We start from the raw sequence: 14,036 nt of genomic DNA on the forward strand, positions 1-14,036 counted from the left end.
GTCACATAGATCAGATCGCTTGAACTGGCCCAGCGGTGTAAGCGGGCATCAATGCAGACAGTTTAGGTTACATAACCATGCTGACTGCCATGGACAGACCGATATTGTAACATTCCTGAATAAGATGTGATGAGATAAAAAAAATTGTGTCCCCTGAAAGAACACAAGTGGCTTTTGGAGGGCCTTTGAAGTTAATATTACACAACGCTGTAGTGACTCAGCACACTCCAACCAGCAATTTTTATTAAATGGGGTCTGCGGCGCTCGACTGCTCGCATCTCAGATTGCCTTCCCTCAGGATATTTTCAGTGTGGTTTTCTTACAGGTGTCTATGCCCGACTGCTTTTGCAATGGAGACTTTTCCACCAATACATTACAGCATTGGAGTATAAATACTTTGATTGTTCATCAACCTGCCGCAACTCGATTACTTTTTTTTGTCTTATAGTTGTGACGTAATCATTCATCTGGATTAAAATCCCAGTATTATTTTTACAAAGGGTGTATTTTTTAGACAGCTACATTCTGGTGGCGAAATATATTTTACGAATGCTGTAAGTCTCCGCTGTTTCCAGGGGGTATGGACCGCTCAAGAGTGAACAGTTGCGATGCACATCCTGAAGTTGTTTATAATTGCCTACAGTATGTGAACAGTTGAAGTCATGCTTAGACCACAAACTATGATCCCAAATTGTTTCAAGATCATCACAATACTTCCCTTAAAAATAAGTGGCTTATAGAACTTCTGATTTCAAAAACCTGCACTGGAAGTACATGTACATACGCAACTCCCACTAGTAACCCATGCGATTCTTGGCTCCTCCCCAACATTCAAAGATGCTAGTCTCTCAATCAATTCATGTGTAACTTCAACTACCAAATACATTGTTGTCACCAGCGGAGAGTGAGTGATCAACCCTCGCTTACGTTTAGTCACGAGCGCAGTATTCCAATTAAATTTGTTTCATATCTTTAATTGTTTTGGTTTAAATACAAAATGCAAAAACACTTTCCTTCAAAGGAGCCTGTCAGATGAGCCACGCTCACGTCACCGGTGAGGTGTGAGTTCCAAAACCATGACACAAATTAATTTCGCATTTAAAGTGTGCCGTATTTTCCAAATGAATCTTTGTTGAAGTAACGTGTCTCGAAAACTTCACAATCCGGAAATTAGGGCTAGCCTTCGACATCACCTAGTCACGCCTCTGAGGTGGTTGCACTCAAATTTCCAAGTTACGCATGGCGGATGTGTCACATGTCAGAATGGGAGAATCGACGTACCTCGAAAGAGTGCAAGTCAGGCCCATTAAAAAAAAAAATATGGCCCTCGATGAAGATCCTGGGAATAGATTGTTTGTCTTTCGAAGTTCTACAGTATTTAAAAAGATTTGAGAATTTTAAACTTTGTTTTATTCCCTCCTGCTTTTAAAAAGTTCTTGTTTTCAAGTTACAGTGCTGCATACGATTCATCTGAAGTAAATATGAAACACATCTGTTCACTGAGACCGGCCCAAGTGGTGCGTTAAATTTAGCACTCTGTATAAAGCGAGAGGTTAAAAAAATAAGTTGTTTATCTGACTTTCCTGCCATCTTAGAGGGCAGCAACCATAACATCAGTTTCGCTGTTTTGCGTCACACTTTCGTCTCGGGGAATATTTCCATCCTGTTATCTTGCGTTGCTTCATAGGCTCTGATGCTGATTACCAAAACAGAAGCAGAAATCTTCATCCCTTCTGCTTCTTCTCTCACAAGCTGTCTCCAGACAAGCACGGCTCGCTTTGCGCATCTTAACCGGATGCCAAACAAGTTCATCATCATGTGACTTGGAGGGATTCACTGTGATGGATGATGTAACATGCTTGTGGCAACATTTGTCATTTCAAGCAATGAGCATAACCTCTGCGATGCACCCACAAATTGAAACCAACGCTAAAAATTGCAATGATAGGAACTAAATATTTCGTTGCACGTCATTTTCATTAATTGTGTGTTGACGGCGCTTTGCAGACTTGGAATTTTTTTTTACGATGCATGTTTCAAGTTTTTGTTATGGACAAGCTGGAAAAGGAAAAGTTGAAGTTCATTTGTGTCGCTGCTGCTTATACAGATAAAAATAACTTCCATTGCACTGAATTGCATGAACTGTTACTTTGAATCACAAACTCTGTCCTGAATTGGAAATGTTGCCGGGAGCGTTGAGCTCACAGCTTGGGGCAGTGGAAACTCTTGATCCTATTAACACAACAGCAACAGCAGAGGAGAAATAATAGCATGAATACATTTTGAGTGAACCGTAACAACAGCACTGGCACTAGAGGTGACCGTTGTGGTCCATCTATATTGTAGACTGCTAAAATTTGCGATCTTGGATCGATGTGGCAATAATAGCAATTACAGTATATTCTTGCGCTATGTTTTTGAGGGGGGGAAAAAAAGCTAAATACTGCAGTGACCTGTCCAAAAATATAAAAGTGAGATATGAATCTATTGTGTGTAATTATGACCCATCAGTGCACGTTGGCCGTATCGGGGCATGATTTGTAGACCATTGATCAGTGGATCCTTGCAATCTTGTGAACATTTTCTGACTGCTGTGAATTGACTTTAATGCAAATGTGTTCAGCAGAAAAATGCATGTACAGCTGAATGTGAATTTAGCTCACAGGCGTTGTTCTTCTGTGTACCACAACGTAATAGAGACGGAGTCATCATCGCCTCTGCTGGTGGCAACCACACGGTGCTCGCCGTTTTGCCTCAGTTGCTGCACTTCAGAATTGATGAACAATCAATTGCACACAATCGGCATAATTCATGTTGATCACTGGATCCATTATTACGCCTATCCCGACATACAACCAATTAATTTTGTGCGTTCCATCCAGAAGAGTGAGGCATACAAAACCAAATACAGTCTTTCCTCCTTTGGCAAGGGTGAGAGAGTAACATGGATAAAGCTTTGGCATTGGGCCAAATCTGCGGAGTCCGAGAAGTCAGAGCACAGAGTCAGAAGTGGTCTAGTGGCCTGCTGCTCTTTGTCCTGTATTTTCTACCCTGCGTCAACAGGAAACGGTTATCCTTTTCTCCGTAACTCCTTCCCTGCGGCTGTCATTTTGGGTCTGCCTTGGTCACTGTTTGTTCCTCTTCCTCTCCTCGCCTCCCCTATGCGAGCACATACAATATGTCCAGCAAATGACATCTCCCCCACTTTCCAATGCACGTCCCCTTCAGAGAATCACAACAGGTCGTGGCCCTTTTCATACAGCAACAGTGAGACAAAGTGGCACCTCAAAGCAGGATGGACCGTCACATTGCCTATTTTCCCCTTGCACTTTTCCTCGAATTCCTGTTTTTTGCTGCCCGGGCTTCCTCCAGAACTGTCAAGTTCCACTTACACTTGCCTGTAATATGGTTGTTGTAATTTATATACATAGATATATTTTTTTTACCCTTCACCACTCTGTTTTTTTTGCATAGAGTAGGTGTTATAGAGAGTTCATCTGCTGCTGGCGGCCTACCCTGGTCCTCCTTTCACACGTCAGTGAAGCGACAACTTGAATGCGGAGGCCCGTAAGGAGGCAGAAGCACACGGCCACATGACACTTTGTTGTTGTGAATACAAACATGACATGTGATGTCTCCCTCTGTTACAGCGTATGTTACACACAGAATCATATAACACTTGGAGACACCCAGACACAAACCACGCGTACGCACATCAGGGTGTTGGCAAACTAGGACAAGTTCCCGAGGCCCATTTCCATCCTTCAGTTCGGTCAAAATTGGTCGTTTCTCCGTCTGGAAAGGGTCCCAAAGGACAGAATCCCCTAAGATAGACAAAATCCAAAGTAGCAGCCACGTAGAGTATTATATTTGATTTGATTTGTATATATTTTAAAGCTTTTGTGCATTTCAATGCTTGGCTGTGGCTGTTGGGTCATCACTAATATGAGCCACTGTCACAGTTTGCTAGCTCGACTCATACTGCCCGATAGACAAGGAGTCACCACCCTCTTGTAACTGAGCGACTTTTTGGGTAGGGAAGGGCTACCAGTTTGATACACACTTGTGAGAATAACAAATTTGTCCGGAATACCAAACGTATTATTATACACTAGGTTATTATTAATGATATTCATTTATGTGGAGACGTTGATGTTGTTAATGATTTCTCAGAATAATTCGGAAACGGATAAATATCAACACGCAACGCTTCATTTTTAAAACTCTGCTGGTGTTTACAAATGATCACGTCGACAACATTCTTCGAAAATCACAATGTCCCATCACTGGTGAACTCTTTTTAGAACAGGGCCGTGGGCTACTTATGTGGTCCTAGCGGGCTACCGAGTGATCACGGTCCCCACATAGATTTTCTTGTTTAAATGTCGACGTGTCTTTAAAGACAGGCGTTCTTTCTTTTCGTCACTTGTACAGTTTGTCAGCCTGCCTCAGCCATTGGCCTTTGAGATTAAGAAATTATGTCGACACTGACTGAATAGAAGACTCGTGGGTGAAGAGTTTGTTGTTCTGTTGGCACAGAGATGGCAGGATGAGGCCCCGCAAGCTCACCTCCATCCTTGGCTTTCACGCAGACACTGTAAGTCCGCGGTCCGCAACATTTTTTGCCCCACAGATCGGTTTAATGTCAGACAATATCTTCAGGGACCGGTCTTTAAGGTGTGGTGGATAAATACAACACAATAATGATATGACCTGTATGATACTGTGGTATTTTCTAAACATAATAATAAACACAAATCATGACACGAGGAACGTCCTATTTGGCCGCAACACCTCCTGGTCGCTCTGATAATGTTTAAACGTGCCTTCAAAATAAGATACACCGCAAATACAAAGTGCATGAAAAATACGGCTCACCATCGCCGCATATTATGCAGAGTGGGCTGGGTGCGTGGGAATCTCCCATTGAATCGTATTTTAAGTAGGACTCCTGATATTGTCTATTAAATGTAGCCTTCTTTTTTTTCTCCTGGCTGGACTTTTTCCCCTTCCCAAAGAAACTTTCCAAAGACGTTTGTTTTTTACTCATTTCACTAGCTCCTGGGTTTCATGTTTTGCGGTAACCTATCATGTGACCGAGAAGCGCGCCTGACCTGCGTCAAGAGTGACATACTGTAGACAGATGTAACAGAGAATCTGATAATTTTTTCAAAATAAAACATCTTTCAGATTTTGAAATGAATAAAACGGAAGTAATGTAAGTTATTTATTCTTTCTGTGCGGCCTGGTAACAAATAACTCACGGACCGGCACCGGTCCGCGGCCCGGTGGTTGGGGACCTCTGCTATAAGTGATGGAATCTAAACATTTTACCTGCACAAGTCAGTTCAGCGAAATGTTTATCAGGTTAGTTCAGTTACCGAAATGAGTTTTTTTCCTCCCAGTCCCAGATGCTTCGGCCTGCTTGGCAGCCAGTTTAAGACAGATGGGCTGCTTAGGTCTCATTACACTGGAGGACACCCTCTGCTCTGCCATTATGTTTTTTGCATTATTGTTTTATCGTGTTTACAGCGTTTGAGCTTATCCTCATCGTGTGACTCACTCTTTGTTATTTTCCTGCTTATCGCACACTATTGCAGCATTGGACTGACAGATCTGACTTTCTTTTTTTTTAATCTGAAGGCAGTGATAAAGCTGCACTGTGGTTTGATCTGCAGCATGTGTCTGATGGATATTTATAGAGGTACTTGCTTGTCGTGCTTCAAATTTGCACATGGTTGACAGAAATGTATATCCTGCTTTGTGGAGGCCTAAAGCGTGGAAGAGAAAATCAAAATAGCAATGGAACAAGCGTGAGGAAGATGATGTGCAATTGTGATTCAGTTAGGAGGGGACGAGACAGACAGACAGAGAGACAGCTTTGGTGGCTTTCTGAAACACACCAGCACTGCAGCACAGCCCACTAATGCAGCTGGCAGGAAGAGATTTATGATATCATGCTTCTTGTGGTACAACATACAGGCCGGCAATCTAAAGCCCCGGTAGGCCAGAGTGATGACTTGGCTTTAAAGTAGGCCAAGAACTAGATTGAGCGCGCGCACACATGCATGATGATGCCCACACTGAGTCACAGTCACTGTCATCTACGGTCTCTCTGGATTTTTCAAAAATAGACGTTAAATCCAGTGAAATGAGCAGCACCGAGTTGTCAATCTCTCTGTTGCGCCATCTGCATCGCTTTTCATCATGCATCAAGACACTCAGAGTCTGTGGTTATGTGTGACCTTAGGGTCTGCTTACAAGGACGACGGCTGATTGATTTCTGACAATGTAGAAATGAACACAAGTTGTTAATGATTGATGGTTGCAGACGTTTCAAGGTCCACTTTCCATTCGTCGAATGATGATACATTTCCACTGATAAGGGAAGTGTCGGTTAACTGCAAATATGGGTTGCAACACCGGCAGTTGAAGAGGTGAGTGATCTGAGTATTCTGAAAGCACAACCAGGAAATCTGTTTCAGGTTGTCGAGTACGGCATTTTCACCCTGGTCTTCCTGTGTATGTTTTGTGGCTTTGCGTCCCCAGAGGTGAAAATGGAGCGCTTTGGTCTCTTTCCAGGCCTTGCACAGTGCATTTTAATACATCTGGACTGATAAGGACGGGGAGTTATTTCTGAAGATCCTCACACGTTATTACAGTTTTGATTTGCATTTCTTTTTTTTTTTTTTTTTTTTTTTTTGTAACTTAGTGTGATTTGTGTATCTCACCAAATGACTGAGCCTCATCCTATGAACCTAAATTGGACAGTCAGCATTCAGAGCCTTATTTCTCTTTGTTGCCCCAAACCTGTTGGACAAGTTCATTCAGTTCTTGGACTGGAAACACTCAATAGGCAAAACCCATTTTCAAGACAATGTCATTATTGTTCCTCTTGCAGACACTTTTCACTTACCACTCTTCGCAATCCTTGTTGTGTGACTCGCATATGTAAAATGAAGTAAGACTCAGTTCCTTTCATCGTTTTCTTTGCAGCTACAATGTTACATCTGGTCCGTTTCTGTCTGGTTTCCTCCAGGAGCATGTTGGAGTGACGCGAAAAGGAGGAAGTGGGATCTCTGACGCCCTGCCTTCTTTACTGGTGGAGCCCCTTTGCATCTGACCAGAGGCCCCCTGGACAGGTATGAGTTAATGGGAGAGTTTACAGCAGGGGGTGCCCAACCGGTCGATTGCACCTTTGATAACCGAGCCATTTACAAGGTAAATCCTGCAGGCAGTGCCTGGCAGCGTGGCAAAGCCGGCAAAGAACAGTTGACACACTGCCAAAAAAAATGCTGCTTCAAACATCCCCCTTTGCTCATGTTTTGACTTCATTTGGATGTGTATTGATGAGTGACTTTACACCTGTTAGCGCATGATGTGGCTCCTGGTGTGATTTGTGACCATACTTATCATTTTTCTCTTTTAATAATGACGGGAAGATAGAGGAGCAATCACACTATCGCGGTGTTATGCATTCCAGGAAGAACAGTACAGCCCGGGGTGTGTGTAGCCCTGTGTCAGTAATCTGTATTGACTTTGGCTGGGAACGTCTAAGTGATGAGAGTATTTAATTCCACTTTGTGCCCATGCGGAGCTTTAAATTGCTAATCAATTTGAGCTGGTTTTTCGCTTTTGTGGGCACTTTCCTTCATTGTTTTCTTTTTCTGTCTGACTCTCATTATCTTTGGTGTGGATACATTTGAATAATACCTTTTAGTACGTAACCTTTTGTTGGCATTTTTTTTTTTTTTTTTTTTCAGGGCCAATACCGATTAAAAGAAGTCAAGGTAGATAATGATAATTTGGACACAATACTATTGTGCAGTAAATGGGAAAACACTGGTGTCACAATTAAAAAGCAACAATTCCATCTGACTTTGTTGAAATGTCGTTAAGCATGTTTGTCAAGATTAACCGTTTCAAATTCATAACATGTTGAAGTTTGTTTGACAAAGTAATTTTAGACAGAGAATAGATAGCTTTGTTTTAAAAGGCAAACAAAAAGTGCAGCGAGATTCCAGTGTCATCGTCATGTCTTAAATGTAAGTTTTGAAGTTTTCTGCAGTACAGTGATCCCTCGCTATTTTGCGGCTCGTTTATCGCAGCTTCAGTGCATCGCGGATTTTTTCAAACATATTCATTAAAATGTTTTTTTTTTTTTTTTAAGTTCGCAAAAGATCCGCGAGAAGCAGCGAAAGTCAGCAAAACAACAGCGAGTCACATAGAGCAACATATACAGCACTACGTGTATGTTTACTGTATTTTGTTATTCATAAAATAACCTCACGTATACATGTTTAAATCTATTAATATACAGCATTAAGTCATGTTAATTACTTCAAAATTTACTTCTACATGCATGTATACCATTAAATTTGGCCTTATAAATATTATCTACATGTACCTATATGGAGGGGGCGGGGGGTCGCTACTTCGCGGATTTTCGTTTATCGCGGGTGGTTTTGGTCCCCATTAACCGCGATAAACGAGGGATTACTGTAAATGCTTTTCCACAATTTCAGTATAACTGAAATCTTAAACTTTCATGTTTATTTGTCTTAAATTTCAAGCAAAAGTGCATCGGGTTCACATTGTTAGTAACATGTCTTATAGAGTTAAGTGAAGTTAAATACTGTACTCTCAAGTCACCGTCTTTTCACGACCATATGGCGCACCGTATTAAGAGTGTCAGTTACGGGGTGCTATTTCTCTATTTCACACATACACGAGATTCACTCTGTGCATGGTAAAACGTACGCTAGCTGAAAAAAAATACAGTAGCATGCATGCACGCTCGCGTGTGTTTTTATACTATCGTGTTATACTTGATTGAGATATTTAAAAATGTACTTACATTATTATTTTTTTGTTTTCTTTTGATCAATCATCATCCACAAATCCATCAAGGTCCTCATCTTCTGTATCCAAAATGAACAACTGGGGAAGTTCTCCCTCAAACACGCCGCGTTCCCTCGCGTCATTTCCAGAGTCAATCTCTTTGCCGTGCGGCTCCTCAGAAATGCTGCCGGCTTTTTGCGAAAGCTCGAACAACAATGCAAGCAGACGACATATTAGCCCAAGCATCCACAATCCGGTCACAAATTGTGGCAAAACTCGCCCGGCACTGCCTCCCAGTCTTCGGCAAACAAATTCCTTAAAACTTTTGATTTGATGTACATGTATTGACTAAATTTTTCGATTCTTCATAACCTACACAACAGCAGCACTCACTTCACCGATATACAGTTATAACAAAATGCTTGACCTTCTTTTTATGTGGAGTACACAGAGAATCTCAAGTCAAATTCATCATTAAGTGCACTTATGAGATTGTTGGGCAGTGATGATAAACATTAAGCCATACATTGTCCAAACATAAATCTTCTGGTCCTTGGCTTCCTTTCCTTCTTTTTCCTTTGCTTCCTTTTTGGCCTGCCACTTGTTTGGCTGTTAAGTCCGTGGCCTAGTTATGAGGTGACCCCAGCCCCTTTGCCCTTTCTGTCTGTGTTACTCCGCCACTATGGTTGAATGTGAACCTATGGGCCATTTTCTTCTGTTTGACTTCCTTAAAATTAGCCTGCGCCTTGTTCTGCTCTAGTTGAGGCGCTACGACAGTTCACTCAACATTTCCATCAGTGTTGTACTGGAAACTGTTGAGTTCATGGCTCCCGCATGACCTGGGGATAGCATGTTGACTGAACTTTGCTCCGTTTTGTTCATTTTCAGCGCATCACCATTCTACAGTCAGTCATTTATAACATCACAGTGCACCCCTTTCATTGGAGCTCACACATACAAACACCGTCTTTCCGTCTCCGTTTCTTCATTTCATTTACTTACAGGATATGAATATTGCATCTACTGAAGGGCGCTTCCTCCCTCGCAGTCATATAATTACGAAGAAACTAACGCTCTGGATCCTCTCCTTGTGCAACATCTGAAGCAGGCTTAAGTCTGCAGAGAAGAGGAGTGGATTGGAAGAGACAGGGGAGGGCGCAAAGGGGAAATTGTACACAACGTAACGATGGCAACCGCTCTCGAAAACGTGTGAGGCGGCTGAGAGATAAATGCAGATGCCCGGGATGGGGATGTAAAAGACGGATAGAGTGATGATGACATGTTAATGGAGAAGGAAGGTAGAGCGCAGACCTGTGTGCTTAATATCACAGAAAGGCTGGCTTTTTAAATTAGGCATCAAAGAGCCTAGGATGGGACCAGCATAAACTAAACTGACACACAATTACAAATGCAACACAGCCACATAGATAACTCACTGAATCCTATTCCCGAACAACCGGTACCGTTTGGCTCAGTTTGTTTCCCTTTACCACCGCCCCAATTGGTATAGCAACTGACGCGCTTTGGTACATTTTACAGGGCTCGAGACTAACTTTGTGCAATTTTTTTTCTTTGATGCACTAACACAAAAGTTAAATGCACCCATATTTTTGACCGCATCCCATTAAACGAGGCAGATTTCTCGGTTTTGTCAAATAATTGCTGGTTGTCTTTTGAAGCAATGATGACTGGTAAATAATCAAATTAACAAGCTGGTCATCATAAAGTTTTTTATTTGGAGCACAATTCCACAAGAGAGGTAACTTGCTGGTTGCTCTGTGTCGTGGGTTGGTTATGACTTTTGAACATCGTAACATTCAATAAGCTGTCGGTCATTCTTATTATCTTGTCATTCGCAGCTATTTCCAATCTACATCTGATGGCCTTCAACTCACCTCGACCTGAACCATATATTTTCCCAGAAACTCTCTGTAATAAATGATAATATTGATGTGGGTTTTTTTCGGGGGCGGGGGGGTTGTTTGTTTGTTTTTTATGCTACTAGTATGATGGCACGTCATTCAAATCAAGTGTATCCTTTTGATGATCTGATGGCGACTGGTTGGTGTCATACTTGCAGTGTAGCCACTCGCCCAGTCTGACACACACAAAACGACTTTATGACACCATGTCAGCTTATGTGTCATATTTCGAGCTTCTCGTTTCTCGCGGTACACGCATCTCCGAATGCATGCACGTACGTACAAACGCACGTACGCACAGAAAGCTCCTCCCCCGAGCCCTTGTAGAACCGCCGCACTCACAATCCAGTCTTTGGCCCTGGCGGGAGAACAAGCAGATCTTCACTCTATCATTCTGCTTTGCATGGCACTTTGTGGCACTGCAATCCTATCAGGTGGAATTTAGAAACGCTGCTCTGCAGTTCTACATCCTCCCGAGCTTAAGTAAGCGAGGCTGCAGCCAGGTTAGTTGTGCACAAACACCTTTTTGTCTTCCAGCGACGAGGGAGAAATCGCCATGGCCAAATTAATTTTCTTCCTTCTGCTCGTGCTGCTGTAACCTGAGGGATGACTGAGGCAGTGAGTCAGTTCGAGCGGAGGAGATGGTGCTGCAAGAGAGGCGGAAAGGAGAGCAGAGGAATTTTAATGTGGCTCTGTCTGTCTGTCGCTGCCTGCCAAAGAAAAGCAATTACTGTCACAGCTTCTCTCGCGCCGCTTTGAGAGTGTTTATGTTGTGTGTGTGTGTGTGTACGCATGTGATGGTGCTTGAGCGCACAGGGATTTTCCGTGTTGCATGTACAAATGGCAAATTGGCTTATACACACCAGGTTATTTAGGAACTCTGATGGAGATCTCCTCCCTCACAGAGCATATTCCTAACCCTTCCTTCAGGCCCGCATGCGCTGCAAAAATCCCAAAATGCACGCCAGCAATCAAAAGGACAAAACATTTAACAAGGAATGTCGAAAACAGTCGGTGATCAAATAAAGGTGAATTCACAGAGGGCTTCGGTGCAGTAGCTCGCTTCCTGTTACATGCAGAGCAGCTGCGGGCCACGACGCGGTCTGTCAAATCTACACTGCGCGAGTGTTTGGTCGGATTCGACATGCAACGTCACCTGGAGCTTTTTAGTTTCACATGCTTTACACCATGTTGTCAGATTCTTCCCAGAAGTAAAGCCTCACTTGGAACTCTTCAAGGCAACTTCTCCTCTGGCGCGATCTTGCTCGTATTATGAGGAATTTAAGTAGCGTTGCTTTAACATATGACTAAAGGTGTCGTCATTTTGGGCTCACCCAAACTGTGCAACAATCCCACTTTTGAGGGAGGATGGTCCAAATGACCACATCGCCTTACATTGACTGTTCCCTGGAAAATACGCAGCCATCGTTTTGCAGCAGTTAAAATATTGTTCCATCTAAAGCTCAGTTAGCGGAAACAAACTTCCTCTCAGTTATTGTGTGGTATGTTTTTAATAATGTAACAATGCCCCACATCACTTTCATAGTCTTTCGAAATGGGACGAACCAGCCCGCTTGTAAACGGCAACTCGGGCAGACCGACAGAAGGACAGACAGTGATGCTGAGAAGATGAACTGCAGGAGGGCTTGCCAGTTGAGGGGAACGAGCAGAAAAATACATAAAGCGATAAGTGACTGCTTCATTGGGCTCCCACATTCACCCCGTCGTAAACCGCTTCTGTTTTTCGGTCTTTCTCTCAGGTGACGTTACCAGGATGCGGAGGTTCGCCTACTGCAAAGTGGTCCTGGCCACCTCTCTGGTGTGGGTGATGCTGGACATGTTCATCCTGCTCTACTTCAGCGAATGCAACAAGTGCGACGACAGGAAGGAGCGAGGACTGCCCGGTAGAGACGGTGAGTATTCACATCTAACACATTGCCCACGGAGAAATCGTCAAACATGCTCAACAACTCTTTGCATTCTTCTCCAGACCCCCTGGCGAGGCCGCGGGACGGGCCCGGGGAGGGGGGGAAGCCTGTGGTGATCCCAAAGGAGAACCAGGAGAAGATGAAGGAGATGTTTAAGATCAACCAGTTCAACCTCATGGCCTCTGAGATGATTGCGCTCAATCGTTCATTACCTGACGTCCGGCTCGAAGGGTGAGCGTCCTGCATGCTCCTGATTGGCCGTCTTTAGAATTAAAGTCAGATTTGCTCATTGATGACTTGGCTACCCGTTTTGTGGGTTTAGTATGCAGTGGTGTAAAACTACCCCGCATCATATCGGCGAATATATTACCCCACTTATGTTGCTAAGTAAAGTTCAAACAGTGCTCAGCATGATATAGTGCAGTTCTAAAACGCTGTAAAATAGTGTTCAACCACAAAATGTGAACATACCCGTTGTTATACGTAATGTCCTATTATATTTAGGGATGCACCACTACCGGTATTGACTGCTGATACTGTGACGCCGATACCATTGTACTAGTCTGACGTTTCCCCACCAGGGCGGGTTGAGTGGGAACCATGTTAGTCATATGGAAAAACCTTCCATTACCGCATTATCGAGTGTCAGTACACTTAGGCAAGTGCTCAAAAATTTAAGTACTTGTGTTCGTATTTGGTCTGATAATAGTAGTAACTGTAGATCGGGGGTGTCAAACTCATTTTTGTCGCGGGCCACATTGTAGTTACGGTTTCCCTTGGAGGGCCGTTATGAATTTTTGGAAACCATATAAATGTTTAATCCCCTCCACATATGACATACACAGTGCACAACAAATTGATGAATATCTAGCTTCATGGAACTTGACATGCTTGATTTGCTTTCGCGGGCCACATAAAATGATGTGGCGGCCCAGATTTGGCCCCCGGGCCTTGACTTTGACACCTGTGCTGTAGATCCTTGATGGTGGTGTTTTGTGCAAATGCATTTGACTTGTGGTCTCTATACACTCCAGAAACACAAGTGGACAAATAATGAGGGCTTTTGGTCGGAATATTGACGGACAGGCAAGGGCACTCACATGCACACACACTCAAGAGACTACATAGAAAGAAGACATTGATCCGTGAAATGTGTTTGAGTCTTTGAACAAGAGTTGATTAGTAGCTTGGTTTTCCCCTCAGCCTCCTCACCATCTATCTGCTTTTCCAATTAGGAGATAAGACCAAGTCAATATCGACACTGCACGCGCGCGCGTGTGTGTCTGGTTGAGGGAAACCGATGAATGAATTTTTACATAGGTCACCATTAGCTCAAACTACAGAG

General features: G+C 43.2%; 1 protein-coding gene across 3 annotated transcripts in view; it reads left to right on the forward strand.

Annotated features, from left to right (window-relative positions):
* galnt1 (UDP-N-acetyl-alpha-D-galactosamine:polypeptide N-acetylgalactosaminyltransferase 1) overlaps positions 1–14,036 on the forward strand; it is a 37,335-nt gene that overhangs the window by 11,470 nt on the left and 11,829 nt on the right. The window contains exons 2-5 of one of the 3 annotated variants that reach the window (XM_019869254.1): positions 7,040–7,142; positions 7,764–7,790; positions 12,524–12,676; positions 12,754–12,922. In XM_019869254.1, coding sequence (XP_019724813.1) covers positions 12,538–12,676; positions 12,754–12,922 — 308 coding nt within the window. In that variant the 5' untranslated portion in view covers positions 7,040–7,142; positions 7,764–7,790; positions 12,524–12,537. Of the gene's footprint in view, positions 1–6,722; positions 6,962–7,039; positions 7,143–7,763; positions 7,791–12,523; positions 12,677–12,753; positions 12,923–14,036 lie in introns of those variants that run through there. The other 2 variants (XM_019869253.1, XM_019869252.1) reach the window with 2 other exon arrangements.

Source organism: Hippocampus comes, unplaced genomic scaffold (genome assembly GCF_001891065.2).
Source record: "Hippocampus comes isolate QL1 unplaced genomic scaffold, H_comes_QL1_v1.1 scaffold372, whole genome shotgun sequence".
In the NCBI taxonomy this organism is placed as follows: domain Eukaryota; kingdom Metazoa; phylum Chordata; class Actinopteri; order Syngnathiformes; family Syngnathidae; genus Hippocampus; species Hippocampus comes.